This window comes from Neltuma alba, unplaced genomic scaffold, assembly GCF_004799145.2.
Source record: "Neltuma alba isolate B1F8T4 unplaced genomic scaffold, ASM479914v2 tig00011294_pilon, whole genome shotgun sequence".
NCBI lineage: Eukaryota > Viridiplantae > Streptophyta > Magnoliopsida > Fabales > Fabaceae > Neltuma > Neltuma alba.
In genome coordinates, this window is record NW_021636003.1 from 8,394 (window position 1) to 29,636 (window position 21,243).

A 21,243-nucleotide genomic window follows, 5' to 3' on the forward strand; every position below is an offset into this window, starting at 1 on the left:
TCATGAAGGCCCCACATGAGGCCTCAAAACCATGTTAATTAGAGTTGGTTGGCCGCTGATGAAAATGGAATAAGTGATGGCACACAGAATCTCTCACCACCAACCACCTAGATTAAGCTCAAATAGTAGCTAGCTAGGCTAGCTATTATTCTTCCTATATAGCTCCTTTGGTGAGCATACTTCTTCGTCTAATCTAATCTTTGTTTCTGGAAGGAGAGAAAGTACAGCCTTTTATTTGGTTTGAGCACCGTGACCAATCATGCTCGTATGATTGGCTCGTTTATGTTGCTCAGAAAGTTGTCGTTATTATTGCAGAGGGAAAATAAAAAATAATCCCCTGATTAAAGTGGAGGCTTTTTATGCCAAAGATTGGTTTATATATGCCACACACACACAAATATAAATAAATATATATATATATCAATATATATAGATTGTGTGTGTGTGTGAGAGAGAGAGAGAGAGATAGAGGGAGGCTTGTGACTTTCGAATTGTATATACTTGAGAATAAAGAATGAGCAAGAAGGCATGATGTTAAAGTCGGTGCGGGGGGGAAAGGGAGATTTGGTGGGTTGCTTCAAGAGAGAAAATGAACGAGCTAAGTGAGAAGGAACACTGCTCCTCTGCAAGCAACTCCAAAAATCATAGGCAATGTTTTGTCATCCGCAGCCTAATATGCTTGAAATAAAGAAAAACCATTGCTCGTGTGGGGCTTTGCAGTTCAATTGATATTGATTATTTTTTAAAACATAAAGTTATAATTAAGTTCGCGATGGAAAAACTATTACCTGCTGTAGCAATAGTTTTTGCTGTTGCCGCTGCTCTAAATTCCTCACGAACAATGAACAGAAATATCAAAACATATATGGGGATGTGTGTTTAATTAGTGGATGAAATTAAATGGACTGGGGATTATATCATACACCCTCCACTTCGTCATATTTTTTTTTCGTTTGGAAAAAAAAATTGTTTCACATCACATGTCTTTTCAAAATTCCAGTGCAATGTTTACACTCTCTGTGTACTAAATATAAGAGTTAGCAGAGGGTAACTCATTCTATTTTTTATCTCCCAAATTTATAGGAGTAACTTTTTTTTAAAATAAATTCCCCCCATTAATTATGTAAATGACTAGGCCTTTTTAACATCCGGATAAAAAGTACTCTCAATTATCTCCTTCGAAGAGGTTAACAAGAGTGAAATACATTTTAAATGAAGGACTTTATTATAGTTTTATTAATTACGAGGAGAGAATTATTTGGTTTATAATCTTTTTTAAGTACAGAAGATACCAAGAAACTGTACACTATATCTAAACATTATATTTTTAAAAAAAGAAATTATGAATACCTGCATACCACCAGTGGCGAATAATAATAAAACAAATACTAATCATAGATGGATTTTATAATACTACCTTCGGTCTTATTTATAAGACTTTATTTATAGTCTACAAACGAAGTCTTATAAGTACAACCGGAGACAATATATCCATTGAGAGCGCGAAGACCCCACACACACGGATGTGCCTAGCTATCCTTGCCCCTCGAGTGGGAGACTGAGGCTATCAATGGATTGAGAACTGGATATACCCGTTATCAATCGGGCCAATGTCCCTATTTGTCATCCTCAGAATAAGCCTGCCTCCCGTGAGATGCAAGTAACCCTCACATATTGAGGAGGCATGACGAGCGGGAATGGATCACTGAAGCAGCATATAATGCACACATGCATGGGGCTGCTGAAATCATGAGAGCACGTGCTATACCATTTCCCGCTATATAATCAACACTTTTTGGAATTAATTTTTTTTAATTAAAAGGATAAACATTAATGGTACTCCTCCGGTCCTAATTATAAGACCCAATTGACTTATTTGAGGAGATTAAGGAAGTAAGTTAAGTTGGTTATTTATAATAAATAAGTGTTGTCATTCCTAAAATATCCTTACTAATTAAGTATATTGGCTAAAACTATCATTATTAGAAGGATTATCTTGGAAAAAAATGTATAAATATAAGAGACAAAATGGATTGAGTCTTATAATTAGGACCAAATAAAAAGTCAAATTATGTCTTATAATAAGGACCGGAGGAGTATAAGATTACAAACAAAATCAAATCCATAACACATCAAGAGGGAGGTATCATTGTTCGAAACAAATTGGCAAGACATACTGAAACGGTTAATAGTGCTGGTACTACAGCAGCTTATTGTCTCCAAATGTTTAAGTCCTAAATATAACATCTATTACTTTTAGTCCTAATTATAAGATTTTGTTTACAGTTTATAAACCGATCTTATAACTAAATTTACACTACGAACTTGTATCGGGCTAATAATAACGAAACATGAATATGCTCATATAAAGCAGCTAGAAAGAATGGATACACGTGCCCTGCCCCTCTTTGTTAACGTGCTTCCACGTTTTGCACCACGTGGATGTCTTCCGGATCGGCCCCTTCACGTACTTCTGCTTTTCTAAATGAATGTCTCTTTTATTTCACTCAATCATTATCATCCCCGAAAAAAAATAAAACATTTAATAATCATAACAACGATGATAATAATAGAGGGACGGGGACGGGATGTTTCCCTCCCCTGGATTCCATTTCCATGTTCATCACGCTGAGGAGCGTGCGAGGGATGAGTGTGGCGGGGGAACTTGAGATGGGGTTCAAGGGCTACACGGAATCATGACACGTGTCAGTAAGCATCTTGATTGGGGCACGCTCTTTCCCAGCCTTTTAACACCGTCCGCGTGACTGCTGAGCAGGAACGCCCTGAACCCCACATGACCACTGTCTCCTCAACGGGACCCCCTCCAACCGAATTGCGCCACGTTGCACACCGCTTCCTTCTCTCACGTGTTATGGATCCCGCCCGCCACGTTCCCCACTTTGCATTGATCACTCATCATCCTCCCCAAATCCTCTCAGCTTCTCCAACTTGAGCTTCCAATATCCATCATCAATTATACTCTGTGTCAACCAAAAACTGAAAAAGGCGGGGAAAAATCATATTTGTAACATATACACATCATCATCATTATAAACTGATCAAGGTAGGTTCTATTTCTATAAAGTTATTATAATATATTACCTCTAATTCTTAAAATAAGAGCTAATTGATTAATTTGAGTAAATTAAAAAACTTTATTAAGTTTCGTATTTGTAATAAATAAGTGTTATTTTTTTAGAATGTTCATACTAATCATATGTGTTAGTTAGAACTATCATTTGATGAAATATTTAATATTTGCAACTATTACAAGGATTACCTTAGAAAAAAAAGTATAATTATGAGAAATAAGGTGGATTAAGATTTTATAAGTATAACTAAATTGAATATCAAACTAAATCGTATATTAAGGATTAAGACAGTATAAAGCTACTGATAGATTGCAAGTTCTTTTAATATCATTCAAATTTAGATTAGATGGCATGTTGGTGCGCTGGGTATTGAATTTTTGCTGGCAATATTTTAAAATGCTATGTGTTCGCTCCCTTAAATTTTGAATTTTAAGGAGGCCAAAATTCTATGCTGAATCGTCAATTGAATAACATTATCCTGTGTTTTGGTTGGCTGAACAGCTTCGCACACCCATGTAGCTGTCTCGGAAAATTTAAATAATAATACTTTCAGTCTTTCACCCATGTGCAGACACGTGGGCTGAAAATCCCGTAAATTTTAATCTCTCTCAATACGAGATAAACCAAATCGTACTCACCGGCAGGCTTGTGTTTCTGTTAGTCCAAATGAGCTTTTTTCTTGCACAATAATAGAACATTATTTTACAAGGTTCGTTACATCATATATGTGATGAAGAAGTCCAATTGCTTGGCTTCCAAATTTAGAAAATAAAATATAAATATATACTCAGGAACTTTAAAGTATATAAGTGATAGTAGTATTTTATAGTACTTAGAAGAGTGATATGATTTACTATGCTTGTATAGATCTGTGTTGTGATTGGGGGAAAAAGGATATCTCTGTACTTGCACATGTGACTTTCGGTAACGTGTGTTACTGACCAGCGCAACAACTTTGAAACTTACATCTCATCTGCTCTTCCATGTTCTATACAATTTCTCGGAAATGCCACCATACAAAATACCACTCCTCCACAAAATAAATTGAGTAAGGAGCAAATTGCCAGTCATTAAACTTCAAATCTCTCAAATTATCGTCAGCTTAAAGTCTAATACTTAGGAAAGTCAACAGTTGCCAAATATTACCCTCTCCTGATTATAAGACCTCGTTTGTATCCTCGTTTAACGAAATCTTATAATTAGGATGAAATGTAGTAATAGGAAGATCAATAAACTTCGAAATGTAATAAACATTAGTTATTGTGACAATTTACATCTGAATATATATATTTTTGTAAAGTCACTTCAGTAAAATTGAAGTTTTTATAATGATATGTAATGGAAAATAATTTTAAATGTATAATGACTTAAAAAATTAATTTTATGATATATGATTCTTATTGTATAATATTGGACTCATTTAAAAAATACATAAATGATATAAAATTGCACAGGTTGCTTAATAAATATAAAAATGTAAATAATGCACGGTTCAACATTGTTAAAAGAAAATTACAAAAACAAATTTGGTCAGAATAGAAGGAAGCTCGGGTTACGTTTGTTTATATTTGGCAAGATGACGGGAATGCTTTTTTTAAATAGTCTGGGAAAAAAGGACTTTCTATTTTTCGTGCTTGAATTGTTTTTCTATGTATTGTATCAAAAGCAATCTACCCCTCGGCTACTTCACATAGCTAGCAATCATCTTATCCAAACAATATTTAAAAGAAGCATCACAAAAATTAAATTAATGCTGTTTTAAGCATGAACCTTTTATTATTATTATTGTTATTATTATAGAGACTTGTATTGTCAGTTAAAAAAGTCCTAAAATATGTTGCTAATTTTATAACTCATAAATAGCATGATTGCCTGCATTTGTGGTATTATTTTAATTAATGATACTGACGTTATGCCTCGCATCTTGCGAATAATGAATGATTAGGGGCAAAACAAAAAAAATTGAGATTATTGTCCTGGCAATCGTACCAATGCAATGTGTCGGTGATTCCACGATCGTTAAGTGTTAACAGTCAACCACGTATTAGAAGGTTGACTCCATCCATAATCCCTTTTTTTTTTTTGACCTTTTTTAATGAGAGAGGACAGCTGATGGCCACATTAATTCTTCGGCACTTAGGAACATGGTGCATATGAATCTTTCAATAGCAACTTGGTCCACCTTTCCATCTGGATCCCTCCCCTCTTCTTCTCCTTTATTCTTCAACCATGGCTTCTCTGTTTTTTTTTTGGTCCCCAAGATATTCACACAAAAAAGGAAAAATTCACGGCTAGCACATATATTCTTTTACGCATAAAGCCATCCTCATTTACACATCCAAGATAAAGAAATCTCACACGCATTCGGAGAGGGGAAAAAACACAGGGGGGGGGGTTGAAGGTTTGCATCAAATTATTATACTTCCAAAACTAGTTAATCACAAAAAATATGATATGATCTCTATAAAACGCATTTGTCATATTGTAAATTTCCATTATGATGAATTCAATTTGGCCAATTTCTTATTAATTTAGATAATACCAGTAGTTCAGTTATTGTGGTAATATTTTTGTAAGCTCAGATTATTTTTTAAAATTTCTACACATGTTGAATATCTTGGATTTTAAAGGGATGAAATTAGTGGATTTTTTTTTATTTATTTATCAGAAAACATTGTCATGTTAGAAAGAGTCTGAGTGCCCGCTAGTTACAAATATTTTGATTTCACCTTTTATGCAAATATTGGTCATCCGATAAGGGGAAAAATAAGACCGGGAGAAATTTATTAGAAACAAGGCCACGTCAGAGTCGAGGAAAATGACCGATTGGTGAATATATAAGACAAGGGAGTTGGCCATTAAATTTATTTATTTATTTATGTAACAAAATGAATTTAGAAGCATAAAACTGGGCGGTTAGCATGTCTCCTCGCTTCTGCTAAACGTCCCTTACCTGCGAAGAGAGAGAAAGCAGTGAGAGAGAGAGAGACAGAGAGGGAGAGAGCAAGGCAAGACAAAGCATAAAAGAAAGGAACCAACCATCAATTAAAAAACAAAACACTCTCTCTGTTCTGATTCTTTCCCTGTTACGCCCCCTCAATTCTTCTTCCTCCTCCTCTTCTCCTTCTGCTCTTCTATTCGTTGGATTTGGTTGTATTGCTCATGGAATTTGCCTGTTGACGAGCTCCAAGTCAGAAGAAAATTTGCCGGAAAAATGAGTTGGAAAGCCAAAGGAGAGCTCCATTCTAAAAGCGTCATATCTCAAAAATGGACACTTTTCCTCTGCCTGGCAAGCTTCTGTGCTGGGATGTTCTTCACAAACAGGTCTCTAACTTATCTTTATTGTACCTTCTCCCCACTTTTTCCGATCTTTCTCTCAAGAAAGATAGTTTCTTCCGGGTTATCAAGAACTTGTTTCGTCTTACTGTTTATTTATGGCTTTGTGTGGATACTGAGCACTAAATGACTTCAACTTGTGTTGCCAGATTTTCGTTATTTATTCTGGTTTTCAAGGGATTAATTTATTTACTTACTTGCGGGGCTTTCTGAGTTTTGAAGATCTTGTTTCTTTTCGATGTTCCAATAAATCCCGATTTAGTTTTTATTGCTCACAAAATGGATTTAGATACTCTCCATATTCTTGCCAAAGCTCGTGGGAAAAATGGTATAGATCTGAATTCACTTGGAATGATCAAAACCACGTCAATTTTTACTTTGAGGTTCAAGATGCAAGATTGACTACCAGTTATGAGTCAATTGTCGATTCTGCCCGAGAACTCCTTTGCTCTTTCTCTAACAAACAATTTTCTGATGGTTTAATTCGTTCGGTTCGCAATACTCATGTTGATAAATCTGTCCGCAACTATAATTACCGTTTTCAATGGTTAAAAAGTAATTACCATTTATTCTCAACTACTGTACACATGTTCTCAACCATCTTCCGTTCCCCCGATTTTAACTCCTGAAAGGATGGATTTTTTTAATTTTCGGATATGCCTTGGCAGCCTCGCTAATTATTATGCATAGTTCAACGTAATTAGAGGTACATTAGCCATCTGTTTCTCTGGTTCCTAGTGTGTTTATGTCATAATGAACATAAGATGGTTATATGGAAGCGATTGAACTGGGAGAAAAAAATAAAGATTCCAGACGAAATTCTGATTTGATTATCAAGTGAGAAGTGCATATTCGATGCCTGTATTTATTTTCCATTCTATTATATAAAGACTGGTTTGCGGAGTTTTTCTGTTATTTTTCTTATGAAATATATAAAATGATCCATATAGGATGTGGGCTATTCCTGAACCTAAAGGACTAGCTCGACTAACGCCCATGGAAGCTCAAAAGTTGAACGTAGTTTCAGAGGGTTGCAATCCAAGAATTGTAAGCACAGCTGTTCTTTTTGTTACTTGAATCCACTCAATCATCATGTGTCTATCATCTAAGGTACCTATATTTGGTTTCTCTTTCTGTGATCCTTCCTCTAGTTGCGTGAGAAGGAAGTGAAGAGAGATTCTAAGGACGTTTTAGGAGAAGTTTCCAAGACTCATAATGCGATACAGTAAGTGGAAGTTATTAACCTCATAATGCTATTGTTAGGCTGACTTGCCATCATTCTAAGTGCAAAATCTTGTGTTGATATTGAATGTAGAACTTTGGACAAGACCATATCAAATCTAGAGATGGAATTGGCGGCAGCAAGGGCAACTCAGGAGTCTTTGCGCAGTGGTGCTCCTGTATCGGAAGGTTCAGAGATAGTTCAGCCGTCTGGCAAGAGAAGGTACTTAATGGTTATAGGAGTTAACACTGCTTTTAGCAGCCGGAAAAGAAGAGACTCAGTTCGTGCAACTTGGATGCCACAAGGTTCTTGAATTTATCTTTTCGTCTTACATTTTAATTAGTTTTTTAAGTTAATCTGTTCCTGTTTTGGACTGTGATTTCTGATGTTTGGTTCTTATGACAATCTGGACAATAGGTGAGAAAAGGAAGAAGCTGGAGGAAGAGAAGGGCATTATCATCCGTTTTGTCATTGGCCACAGGTAACCATTGCATCTCTTCATGCTTTTGTTGCATAATTTCCATTTGATTTACTTTACAAGCTTTGGGGAAGGTTTAATTCCCCTATTTAAAATTAAGAGTCAATAGCTAATGAATTGTGCAATTCAAATCCCATAACAATATGAGGAACTTCCACCTGAGGTCTTTTGTCAAATCAATTACAGTATTAGTTTTGGATATTCTCGAATGAATCATAAGTTTGACATGTTTCTTCTCCTCACCAAGTGCTACATCAGGGGGTATTCTGGACAGAGCTATTGAAGCGGAGGACCAAAAGCATGGAGACTTCCTGAAGCTGGTAATTAATATATTATGATCCTTCTTGTGCGATCACTATATAAGATGACATGGTCAGTCTTACAAGAGAAAAAGCAAAAAAAAAAAAAAAAAGTGTCAGGTTTTCAAACTTTTGTGCTTTGTTGCTGCAGGATCATGTCGAAGGATACTTAGAATTGTCAGCCAAGACAAAGACATACTTTACTACTGCTGTTAACTTGTGGGATGCTGATTTCTATGTTAAAGTTGATGATGATGTTCATGTCAACATTGGTATGTAAAGTTTTTCAAGAAAGTTATAATATCTGGCTTTATACCTAAAAAAAAGTGGACATAGGTTTCAGTTTACTTATTTAGCAAGTATCCGTAATGTTTTCTTCGGGCGTCCTTTTTAATGTGTTTCAGCAACATTAGGAGAAACTCTAGTTAGACACCGATCAAAACCTCGAATATACATTGGATGCATGAAATCTGGACCGGTCCTTAATCAAAAGTGAGACTTCTCTCTTATCTTCATTTTATCTATCGAAAGATAGAATTTGCCTTTTCAATTGTAGCTTATTACCTGCCTAATCTGTTACCCAGAGGGGTAAGGTACCATGAACCTGAATACTGGAAATTTGGCGAGGCTGGAAACAGGTACTTCCGTCATGCCACAGGTCAATTGTATGCCATTTCCAAAGACTTGGCTTCGTATATTTCAATAAACCAGTAAGTCCTACTTCCCCTCACTCCCCAGAAACTAAGAGGAAAAACAAAAATGATCATTTGAATTTAAATTTCAGAAGAAGGTTTTAGTTTATTGCTATACATACACCATTTGTAAATTATACAGAGACGCCAACTATTTCATAGGATTATGGACCATGGTTCCTGTATCAATGTTGTTGCTTTTTAAGTTCGAGCTTTTGATGGTTCTTATATGTCCGTGATTGTCTCAGGCACGTTCTTCACAAGTATGCCAACGAGGATGTCTCACTCGGAGCTTGGTTCATAGGACTTGATGTGGAGCATATAGATGATAGAAGACTTTGCTGTGGCACCCCACCAGGTGAAGGTTTCTTCTGATACGTTAATTACAATCATCTGCAAAAGCTCATGAATACCCTGTTTGTACAGCAAATGTGAATTCTTGAGTTGTGTTTGCTCTCTGCAGATTGTGAATGGAAGGCTCAAGCAGGCAACGTTTGTGTTGCTTCATTTGATTGGACCTGCAGCGGCATTTGCAGGTCTGCTGAAAGAATCAAAGAGGTCCATCGGCGGTGTGGAGAAGGCGAGAAGGCCTTATGGAGTGCCTCTTTCTAGGCAAAGACTCGGAATTCTTCTGATCTCCGGAAGATAGGTTATCAGAATAGCAATCTATTAGGCTTGCAGGATTTTGTCTTTTCTTTTTTTGATCCCTTATATATTTTTCTGAGTATATAAAGAAATATCTTATTAGATGAGAGAAAGAGAGGGGGAGAGAGATTGTGTGGGGTTGTTCCATGGACCTTCAATATTTTACTTGAGGAGATTGACCATGGCAGCAGCCAGAATGAGGAAGCACCAAGATAGTCAGTCACTGAGCACTGCCCATTCTTTAATGCTTGAAGGGCCACTTTGTATGTTAATAATAGATCCCATGGCTATCAAGCTCCTAAGAAATAAATGTAGATATCTTCTCAATTTGGTTTCTTGTTTTTCAAGGTTGAAGTTCTTGTATTACTCTCTTAATAACCTCTCCTATATTTACATGGCCAGATTCCTCAATCCTTTTATTTTCCTTCTTTCTTTCTTTTATGGGGAAAAAAACAAGGAATGTATCTGAATTTTGTTTAAAACCAAGATTCTCAACTACAATTTTGAGAAAATTATCGAAGGTAGAAAGAAGAGGGAGGGGAAGAAACTTACAGTATGAGGAAGGTGGAGATAAGAGATGGTTAGATAGTGCAACCTTGTATGCATGCTTACAGGCTGATTTCCACACTCCAACCTCACTGATATGTTCGAAGATATTCGATTATTTAAAAATAATAATTTTTTCAACGCAGTAAACAAAAATGTAAAATTTTAAACTTATTATTGAAATAATTTGGTAACATTTGTTTTAAACTAAAATGTTTCATACATAATTTTTAAATATTTAAAATATCAGAATGCCAAACACTAATGTCGCGTACGATTTAAGAAAACACATTAGAAAATGAGAATCAAAAAATAAAAATATACTGTTCTTAATACACGTTATTTGAAACATAGAAAATTTTTTATTTTATATTTATTAAAGTTTTTTTTTCTACATTTACCAATTATTCTTTTTTTTAGTGAATATTTCCAAATTATTCTCATATTTCTTCCTTCCTTCTTTCTTTTCCAATATAATGAGAATTAAATAAAAAAAAATTTAAAAACAAACGTTAAACATTACAACTGTGACTGATTTACATTTAGAACTAGAGCGGCAAACAAAAACTATTGACCTCATGTACGAATGTTTAAACTCTGATGGGAGGAGTTTCAAAACCCATGGCCTCTAAGGAGTCTCCTTTACTTAAACTTTTTAGGATCCTTTATATAGGTTAATTAAAACATACTTTTATGTACCAACAAGTTGTTGAATGAGGTGCAAAGCAGAAAATACAAATTCAAGTATCTGAAAATACATTTGAGGCAAAAACCGTTTATGCTATAAATCATTAAATCTTGAAAAGAGAAACCTTTCCTCAAATTAAAAAAAAAAAAAAAAACATCAAGCACTACTAAATAGCAACAAAAACAACAATAATAATGATTGCATTGTAGGAAAGGAAGAGACCTAACTAAATGAACAGATGAAGAACCCTAAAATATTTAAGATTTGGCAAGAAGGAGTTCAGATTGCCTCGCATGATTCGAAGGAGAATCGGCATTTGGGCCTACCCAGTGATCATAATTGGAAATGAGTAGAAGAAACTGCTTCTTCCATTGATGAGTTTTTCTGCTCCGAACTTACTGTGCTATTTATAGTCCACAATTTACTTACAGCAACGCCATTTCTAAACCGCTACCCCTTCAGCAAATCGAACCCATAGCATTGTTTTAGAAAGAAATATAATAAGTAATAATAAGCATCATGCCTTCATATATGTATGCCTTAAGCAACTCCATTTCTGAAAAGGAAAAAGAAAACGTTTATCTTACTGTAAAAGTGAAAATACCAAAACAAAGATGTTTGGAAGAGCTCAGATTCTCATATCTCATGTGGGGCTGCAACCTTACCTTATTTGAGATTTGCTTCAGATTTGAACTATATAATATTAATACTGAGTTCAGTAAAAAGAAGATTCTTTCCTTTTCTTATCACCTGAATGCTGGAGTAGTAATATGCAGTAAGCTGCAATCTCTGTGGTACTATCAGATAGCGAGACAAGATAATAATAATTGGAACAAGTTAGGAATGCAGGCTAAACCAAAAGACTCCTTTACTTGACAGATACACAAATCAAATTGGCCTTAGGTTTCACATTCCGCTCCATCTTCTTTCACTCCACTTTATGAAAACAAACAAAAAGGCCTAAGTGAATTCAAAATTGTCTTTGCCTTCAGGCAGGATCAATTTCTTAATATACCTAAGCAGGTCGAGAAAAACATCAACAGAAACATAAGTGGGAGGCTACCTTTTGGAGCTTTGAATATAGGAGGGGTTGTAGGAGAAGTGGCACGTGATATTGGCACGGCTCAATCAAAAAACAGGGTCCAACCCCTATCTGAGCCTTGCTTTCTTATTGAACCGCACCAATATCTCGCTGAACTGGGTCCCCTTAACCCCCTTGCTCGCCATGTTTGCCTCTCACTGGCTTGTTTCTCAACCACAACGCTTCAAATAAAACAAACCCAGAGAAGCATGAAACAAATGAAGCAAACGGAGACGAACATGAACGGAGAAGAAATGGGAGAGAGAGTGATAAGTTATAAAGAAGGAAATATGGGTAGCATTAAAGAAGTGGCATTAAATTTTCCAACAACCCAGCAAGTAAGGAAGTTGGGAATATTAATTTAAGGAGGGAGGGTACAGGAATCGTGACGACTGTCAGAGGAGACAAATCTGGGGATTTTAATGAGGCAGCATTTATGGAATATGGGGTGGGGGAAGAGGGGATGTTGGTTCTGTTCAAATTTCAATCTGCATTTAATGCTTGCAATAGAAAGCGAGGTGAGGAAGAAGAAAAAGAAACAGAGAGGGACTTTGCTTTCTTTCTGGGTTTTGGGTTTCTGGTACTGTTTTAGTCATCGTCATGATGCCCATCCTCTCACGAGGCACTTCGTAGGTTCAGATATTCCATTACTTCCTGCCATTGATGCATCACTGAGACCTGTTTCTTCTCACACATGGCTTTCTGTCTGCATTTCCTTGTAGAAAATGGTGTACAACGACGCTCATTAACTAACGTACGAGGGGGCTGTACTAAAAAGCTTTAGTAACAGCCAAGGCATGATGTTTTGATTTTAGCTTTGTTTTGCTGGTTTTTAATTCACCATATCAAATTGCCTCAGTTCCAGTGAATGGATGTAAATCAAGTTGCCGCCTTAAAGTCATAATTCTTCTTTGTGAGTGTAGTAAACCGTGTTCATAAGAAAAAGAAGAAGAAAACAAGTGATGACGCAGAAGGCAAGTTTTGTGGAGTAGAGATTGATGGGATAAAGTAAATTAAGAAGATGGGGAAATAAATAAAGAAATAAAAAGAGATGGAAGGGGAAGGAGGGGAGAGAAGGACATGGAGTTATGGAAAGTGGAAGATAGGCAGCAGGGGATACAGACATTAGTGTTTGTTTTGATGAGAACAAAGAGATAGGCAGGGGGGCCAGGCAATGCATGTGAGATTCACTCCTCTTATTTATTACTCCTCTTCCCTGTTCCTTCTCTCCAAATTTAAATATTGCACTGTTTTCAACATTAATTTGAAAAAAAAAAAGTCGCTGTTAAAAAATATTACTTAGTGAGTAACTTAAATTAAATACTAGCAAGTTTTTAGTGGGAAACTTCTCTCCATTTATTACAAAAAATTTTTCCATTCCTTGAACTTATATCATTTTATGATATCACATCATGTTCAAACTGAAAAAAGATTAAAAAATGATTAATGAAGATGATCAAAATATCATAGATAATATATATGTCTTATTTTTCATGCAATAAATTATATATGTCTAACCGCTTTTGGCTTTCAAAATTTATATGATCTGATATTAATTATTTTTATTTTCTAAGTTCTGGTAAAAGAAAAGATTCCTTTTTGGCTGGCAAGGCAAAAAAAATTCACTTCGCTCGTTTCGTTTTGTGTCTCTTAACTCCGTATGATTCTTACATTTGCTAGGTTAGTGTCTGCGCGCAAAAAGTTGATAGGGCAATTCCTATATTGTGCCCCACAAACAACCCCCCCCCCCAAAAAAAAAAAACCATAAATAAGTTGCACTAAAATGATGTCGAAACAGGCATTCGAGTAATCAAATTTTTTCCAAGACAGAATATTAAGTTAAAACTAATATGAATATTTCGAAACAGGTGGAGCCATCCAACCAAAAATGGTGATATGTTCAACTTAAAAACAGTAATGCTCCTTCCATCTTTAATATAAAACATATTTAACTAATTTGATTAGATGAAGAAAGTTAGATAAATTAGTTAATTGTAAAAAATATGACATGTTTTTTTTTAAATACCATAATCATTTTTCTTAATATCCTCTCTTCATGTCCTACTTGATTATAGTTGACAAAGTATCAATATGGATAATTTTAAAAAATTAATAAATATGATAAATAGATATCATATTTAGGATCAAGATCAATTCAACAATTAGATTTTACAGATGAGCATATATTCGTTTAGTAATTTTTTTTGGGGTTGGTTACACTGTGAAAAATTGTTAGACCCAACTTTCACGGGGTTTTTAGTAAAATATTACCTCCGGTTCTTAATATAAGATCTTGTTTGACTTTTATTCTAGTTTTGAATATAAGATCCCAATCCACTTTGTCTCTAATATTTATGCATTTTTTTTCTAAGACATACCTTCTAATAATAGGAGTTCTAGCCACCAGACTTGATTAGTAATGATATTTTAGGAAAAAAACACCTATTTATTACAAATAACTAATTTAATTGATTTTTTAATATTCTTAAATTGATCAATCAGCTCTTATAATTAGAATTGAAGGTACTATTAGTTATTAGTAGCAGTCGTTTAGTAAGTTGTGTGGATTTCTTTGTCAAAGGTTGATGGACTTGTGAATTGGGTCAGCTGTTGGATGGATTGGGCTTCAACCTTGAGGCACAGCTTTTTGGGTTATACGTATTTTTTTTTCCCTCTTCTTTTTTTGTTTTTGCTGAATAAATAAAATGGCAAGCAACCTATGAAGGAAATTGCTGAAGAGAGAGAGACGCCGAAGGAAATTTTGGCATTAGCATTGTCTTCATTGCAAATTTATGAAGCTTCCTCGTTGGGTCATGCACCCCACAATTATGAAGACGACAGAATAGTAATTACGAAAACTTACAACTATAATCCATTTTCATTTCATTCTTATCTTCAATTATTCCTTTTTCATAACGGGGGTCGTGCAATATCACGACTTACCCCTTGTGAATTGAAAAAAAATGATAATTGAGAATAATTTTCATTGTGACCTTTAGATTTCTGACTTTGAGATTTTTTTATTTAATTTTTTGAAATTTTTTAACTTATGTGTACATAAATCATTGGCATACCAAAAGTTAGATGTAAATACATTATTTTTTTATATTTTATTAAAATTAAAAAACCAATAATTTACATTAACATTTTAGGATTTTTGGCATCTGCTAATTTAATAGTTACGCCCGATGCCATTTTCCCAATAAATAAAGGCAAAATAATATAAAAAAGGTAAGTATATAATAAGATTTCCGCTGCGCCCCGCAGAATTTGTTCATCTCGTTTTGGGGATCTTGAACCCTCTATATCTCTATCTTCTCCACACTCGCGGGTACGAATTTCCTTCTTTCCCAACTGTGAAGTTGGTTTCTCTCTTTTCTTTCTTGCGGAATTTTGTTCCGTCGGATCATTGAGCGTATGGTTAACCCTAATTACTGATTAGATATTTACCTCTTTTCTGCTGCAGAATTGTTGCCATGGCTAAGAGTTCGTTCAAGATGGAACACCCCCTTGGTTTGTTTCCCTCTTCATTTTAATTTTCTGATTCTTTAGTTTTCATCGTTATGGTTGTAAGTTGTATCGTATACTTCATGGGATAAGTAACTTCAGGCTCGAGGTTTTTCCCTTGTTGGCTAGGGCTTCTGAATTTAATGTAATCAGAATAATTTGAAGTATGCTTAGTAGTATCTTTCTGGGGTTTCGTGAAGTATTTGTCCTTCTGATTGAGAAAAAAATTGGATTGGAATTTTTACTCTATTAAGTGCCTTCTTATGCGCAAAGGTGCTTTTTTACTTGGTTTCCAAACACCCACACGTTGCACTCATCAACTATCAATTTTATGAAAGTCAGCATGTCTTAGCGACGAACGCACCCAAGTGCATATGAGTTTGAATTCTTACCCCTTATTTCCATCTTATATCATCTGATATGTTCAAGCATTGCTTGCCAGAAAGGAGGCAGGCGGAAGCTGCTCGCATCAGAGAAAAGTATCCTGATAGGATACCGGTAAGATTTGCCTTCATCAAATCTGTACCTTTCACCCATTATCTCATTGTTTGCTTCTTAGTCCGGTTGATTATTTTGGTGTAGGTTATCGTTGAAAGGGCTGAAAAGAGTGACGTTCCTGAAATTGATAAGAAAAAGTTAGATTCTCTCTCTGTTTTTTATTTCCCCTTTGACTTAATTTAGCCGTGATATATGAACCTTCATTTTCTTTCTAGTGTTCTTCCTATTATTTTTTTTCTTGCTTGCCTTCCAGGAAAGTGTTGCCATGTTTCATCTATTTAAAATTCTGAGCATCATGTGATTTATATATTTAGATGCGACAATACTGACACCTTTCTACTCATCAACACTTAGGCTTTCTCTGGCTTGAGCCATTTTAATCATGTTTCTTTGCGTTCAGATGGAATGGTTTTGATTCGTATTGCTGGATTGTTATGTTGCTTTGTCTGTTTATTTCATTGATCAAATTAATAAAAGTTATTGAACCTGCAAATCTTGTGTATATTTGGGGTTGAGCTGGGATGAAAGTGAGACTGATAAGCACTTTATGGAGGCTAGGGTCTGCATTCTCTGTTATTTTCAGCAGTATAGTGGCAGGGGTGCAAAATTTTGAGTTCAATCTGCGTCTCTTCCCCCATTGTTCCCCTACATCGACGGTTTGTCAAAATTCTTAAAGATATGAGGAAGATCAATAACAAGATTAGATGCGGGACAGGGGAATGTACTTTTGTTGACAAATGCTTATCTTAACTTGGTCTTACATTTTCTTGTCAACTGTACCTCTAGACCCCCCCCCGGGGGGTTTGAGAGTTATTTGAACATTCGATTATTTTGCATCTGTATTTGCTTTTGCTGTCCCACGAATATCATAAAAAAAAACCCTTTCCTTTCTTTTGATTTATGCCTCTCTTAAGACATGATATCAACATTAGTTGCTACCGGACGAGTGTAGGTATCTGGTTCCTGCTGATCTGACTGTTGGACAGTTTGTGTATGTTGTGAGAAAGAGAATCAAGCTGAGCCCTGAGAAGGCCATCTTTATCTTCGTCAAAAACATTTTACCTCCGACTGGTGAGGTTAATTGGAATTTCCAGTTTTTATTGTGTTGAACAGTGCTTATACCAAATGGGATGAAATTCGTCAATTGAGCAGTTGGTTTGTGTTGATGCAGCTGCTATGATGTCTGCAATTTATGAGGAAAATAAGGATGAAGATGGTTTCCTGTACATGACTTACAGCGGGGAGAACACGTTCGGGATGATGGAATAATACCTAACAGCAGCCATGTGTATACCAACTTTCAGAAGGAAATAAGCGACCTCGAACTAGTTAGCTCTAGTTGTAAATTCTCCGGTTTGAATTATTTCTGCTGAAGTTGCTAATGTGTATGATGACTATCTTTATGAATACCAAAACTTGAGAACTCTGTTCATTCCTAATCCTAAACGGATGAAATTTGTATAGTTCAATTGGGTTTAATCTCTGATCATGAGATTTCGGTCGCGTCGCCCTTCCTGCCCAGCCAGCAGCCACCCACCCCTAAAAGAAAAATCCAAAAAAGGGGAGAGAGAGGTATAATATGAAAAATTGTTTTATCCGTCAATGGAGGCGTCATCCTCGATTCTTTCAAATAAAGGGGTGCTAGGTCCAACCTTACGATATTAAGGGTGTATGGATGGGATTTAAAAATAATTTTACAATATATGATGTAATATATGGAGGAGTTTTGTTTTGTGACATTTTTTAGGTCTGATCCTGCAGAAGTAATCGTTATGACGGCCGTCGTGGCTCACTATCCACTTTCATTGTATTCCTATTCTTTTGCTTCATAGTTTTTGGCCACCCGGTCAAATACGGATCTTGTGTCGTTAACCTGCCTTTGATCTGATAGGTGATGGGAAGGATTTTTTTAATATATAATTAAGAACATTTTGGTAAATGTCTATTAGATCTTATTTACAAATAAAGGATAGGAATTCAAAGTATTTGAATAATTTAAACATATTTTTTATAATGTGATTTTTTGCATGGGGCCAGCGAATAATTTTTTCAAAAGATACTGATAGTATGGAAACTAGAAATAGCCCATCATAGAGGTCTTTGGAGTTGGTTTCGGCCCTCCTGCCCTCCACATCGCTCAGCCCTACTTGGGGTCCTTTCTTTTTTCTGGTTTTTTTTTTGGTGAGAGAAATTTTAGGAACTTACTCACGATCCAAAGGCAGGAAACTAACCCTTGACTTCAATCCTACCTGCACCATATCTTCAACTGGATGGGGAGGGCTCCATATGAGAGATCACCACATGTTACGATCTGAGGTGTTGATTTTGAATACTCCCCCCCCCCCCGCGCTTTGACTAACTCTAGGATTGTAGGAGAGTCCGATTTTTTTACCAGCTGAACCCAAGGACAAGGGGTGCCCTACTTGGGGTCTTTGTGACTACCGTCAAGGATTCTGCCTTGAAATTGGGCTACATTGCTATTTATTTTCAATTTTAGTATAATATAAAAATATTAAAAAGAATAAACGAGAGTAGTAATTCATCTCAAATCTTATAGAAGAATTGTTACGAGGCTCCAATCAAAAAAAGATAATCATAAAAAAGTCTTATAACACGTAAGAAGTAGAAGTTATTATTTTGTATACTAAAATATAGTATTGTAAGCTGCTTTGTTGGTTTTAATTTTACCCTTTAATAATTATGTATTGGACTTTAAAACAATTTTCCTTACTTCTTATACAGCACCAAACTAACTTCAAACGGAAGGGGGGGAATCAAATAGGCAAGCCAGTTCCGTATCGGGAGGAGTCCGCCAAGGGGACGTTTGGAACGACAGAGATGTTGGAAACCCACGCATCACTTTTCATTTTCAGGGGGGAAAGATTGGGAGCTGTTCGAAGTTGCCAAAAATTAATAATACGAAAAGCCAATACTGACAGCTGGAATAGCTCAGTTGGTTAGAGCGTGTGGCTGTTAACCACAAGGTCGGAGGTTCAAGCCCTCCTTCTAGCGTTTGTTCAAGGATATTTTTATCTTCCCCAACAATTTTCTTATTGTGACTGTAGCACATCGTCTTGCCTGCATGATTTATAGGGAAATTAAAACTTCTGCCGGGCGCTGGACACATCAGTGGTTGGTTCCATATATAATGAAATGATGCATTGGACCCCAAAAAAAAAAAAAAAAAATTGATGCAGATGTCTTTTAGGCAAACATCTGACGTAATAATACCGAAATTTCTATCTGGACAGCATTTTACAGAAATACTAATTGTTACCGAAATGATATTAAAATGCAGAACTTTGAGTGCTTATAGAAATGTCATTACTCCTAAATTATTTTGCATTTCAATAATATCAAAGTGTGAGCTGCTGAAAAAGTCTTTCGTTTAGTTAGTTTGTTTTTCTTTTTGACGAAATTTAATTAATTAGTACGGACAATATTTGAAATCGAAATCTTTCTTTTAATGCTAATTGCTAAGATGGTAAATGTCGAGTGATTGCCGAGATTATGCCAGTAGAATCAGGAAAGAAATATATCAGTGCTATTCAGGCCGATAGAACAAGGGAAGAAAAATCTCAAAGATTTCATATTTATGACTAAGATATAGAGTTGTAGGAATGAATGTACAACATATACTAACACCAATTGGCATCACACACACAATTAATTTGAAAAGAAAAAACTTAAAGAAGCCGGATTTTTTGTTTTGTTGGAATGAAGATCACGATTTGGAGAAGATGCATGGTTGTATGATCTATAAAGACCAAGCCAGTCTCTGAAATCTCGATCACTGGCCTGGCCAAAGTTGATACAGCACACGGAAGAAGAAGAAGAAATGAGAGAGATCATCATGTGGTGGAAAGCAGAGAATGGCAAGTGGCAGCGTATTGCCCGGAAGGTGTTCCGACCCAGAACATCTGAAGCTCCGAAGCTTTCAAGTATCACTGGGTGGAGATTCTATCCCGGACGGCCACGTGGCAATTGAGCTGATGTTCCTGTCAGTGGAGCCGTACCTGCGCGCCACCTTCACTGGAACAAACGATGGGCTTTTCTTCCCCCAGCTTCCGCTTAACCAGGCGAGCATATATATTTAGTATTTATAGTCCTTTTCAATAGCATTCATTGTATCATGTGTGTGTGATGTTATTCTCCTCACAAGAAGACTTGAGAATTGAGATTCATGGCGTGCATGCTGGCTTGTGAAAGCAGGTGATGAAAACGTTCGGGATAGGAAGGGTGATAGGATCAAAGGACAGTGATTACAAGGAGGGAGACATAGTTCTGAATCCATCTTCTCCGATCGCCGAGTATTGCGTCACATCGTCTCATCTCCTTCGGAAAATTGATCTCTCCAACGGGATTGCATTGCCAGACTATCTCAACTTCTCTAGGTGGCCTTTCAGCAAAAGATCGTCATTAATAATTGCTCTGTATATACACTACATACTATTCATATCAATTATTTGAGTGATTATAGGAGTACCGGGGTTTGCGGCGTGGGTGGGTGTGGAGGTGGTGGGACAGCCAAAGGCAGGATCCAATGTGTTCGTATCAGCAGCCTGCAGTGCCGTCGGAACCTGCGCCGGCCAATTGGCTAAGCTCCGAGGCTGTCGGGTCATCGGAAGCACCGCTCTGATCATAAGGTATACTAGTACTAACCTATTGAGCACTCTAGTTCTATTTACATGATTTACGTACCCATTTGGATCAATTAATCGAGTGATATATATGATCGTGATAATCCGTTTCTCGTTATTTGAATCATTGAGGAAATGTCAAACGACTGGTCTGTGATCAGGTGAAGCTCATCAAGGAGGAATTTGGCTACGATGATGGATTCAATTACCGTAAGGAATCGGATTTTGATGCTGCCTTGAGCAAGTATATATTTCTTTTCTTTTCTTTTCTTTCCAATTTTTCCTCTCTCTCAACAAGACATCTATCACAAACATATAGTTATCTTAATTAAGGATTCAATTGCCACTTATAACAATAAAATAATTTGCAGGTACTGTCCTGATGGGTATTGATTTTTACTTTGACAACGTTGGTGGTGAGATGCTTGAAGCCGTTCTCAACCACGTGAACAAGCACGCCAAAATATCACTCTGCGGGATGATTTCCGAATATAATAAGGTAAATCAAATGAATCATAA

At 36.0% G+C, this 21,243-nt stretch overlaps 2 protein-coding genes, 1 non-coding gene and 1 pseudogene across 3 annotated transcripts; all 4 read left to right on the forward strand.

Moving 5' to 3' along the window:
* Positions 1 to 6,124: 6,124 nt before the first annotated feature.
* On the forward strand, positions 6,125 to 10,175 carry LOC114711540 (probable beta-1,3-galactosyltransferase 2). Its single transcript, XM_028895947.1, has 11 exons — positions 6,125 to 6,416; positions 7,379 to 7,475; positions 7,580 to 7,653; positions 7,744 to 7,955; positions 8,068 to 8,131; positions 8,376 to 8,448; positions 8,579 to 8,699; positions 8,832 to 8,919; positions 9,012 to 9,137; positions 9,368 to 9,477; positions 9,583 to 10,175. Exons 1-11 carry the CDS (start codon positions 6,307 to 6,309, stop codon positions 9,729 to 9,731), a joined length of 1,224 nt encoding a protein of 407 aa, XP_028751780.1. The 5' UTR covers positions 6,125 to 6,306; the 3' UTR covers positions 9,732 to 10,175.
* Positions 10,176 to 15,340: 5,165 nt separating this feature from the next.
* On the forward strand, positions 15,341 to 17,568 carry LOC114711537 (autophagy-related protein 8A-like). The gene is made up of 6 exons (XM_028895946.1): positions 15,341 to 15,410; positions 15,546 to 15,592; positions 16,029 to 16,084; positions 16,169 to 16,221; positions 17,037 to 17,155; positions 17,256 to 17,568. The coding sequence occupies exons 2-6, from the start codon at positions 15,556 to 15,558 to the stop codon at positions 17,351 to 17,353; spliced, it is 363 nt and encodes a 120-aa protein (XP_028751779.1). The 5' UTR covers positions 15,341 to 15,410; positions 15,546 to 15,555; the 3' UTR covers positions 17,354 to 17,568.
* A 1,454-nt stretch (positions 17,569 to 19,022) lies between these two features.
* Positions 19,023 to 19,096, forward strand: TRNAN-GUU (transfer RNA asparagine (anticodon GUU)). Its single transcript has one exon. It is a non-coding gene; the product is annotated as a tRNA-Asn (tRNA).
* Positions 19,097 to 19,550: 454 nt separating this feature from the next.
* On the forward strand, positions 19,551 to 21,223 carry LOC114711538 ((+)-pulegone reductase-like; annotated as a pseudogene).
* Positions 21,224 to 21,243: the final 20 nt, after the last annotated feature.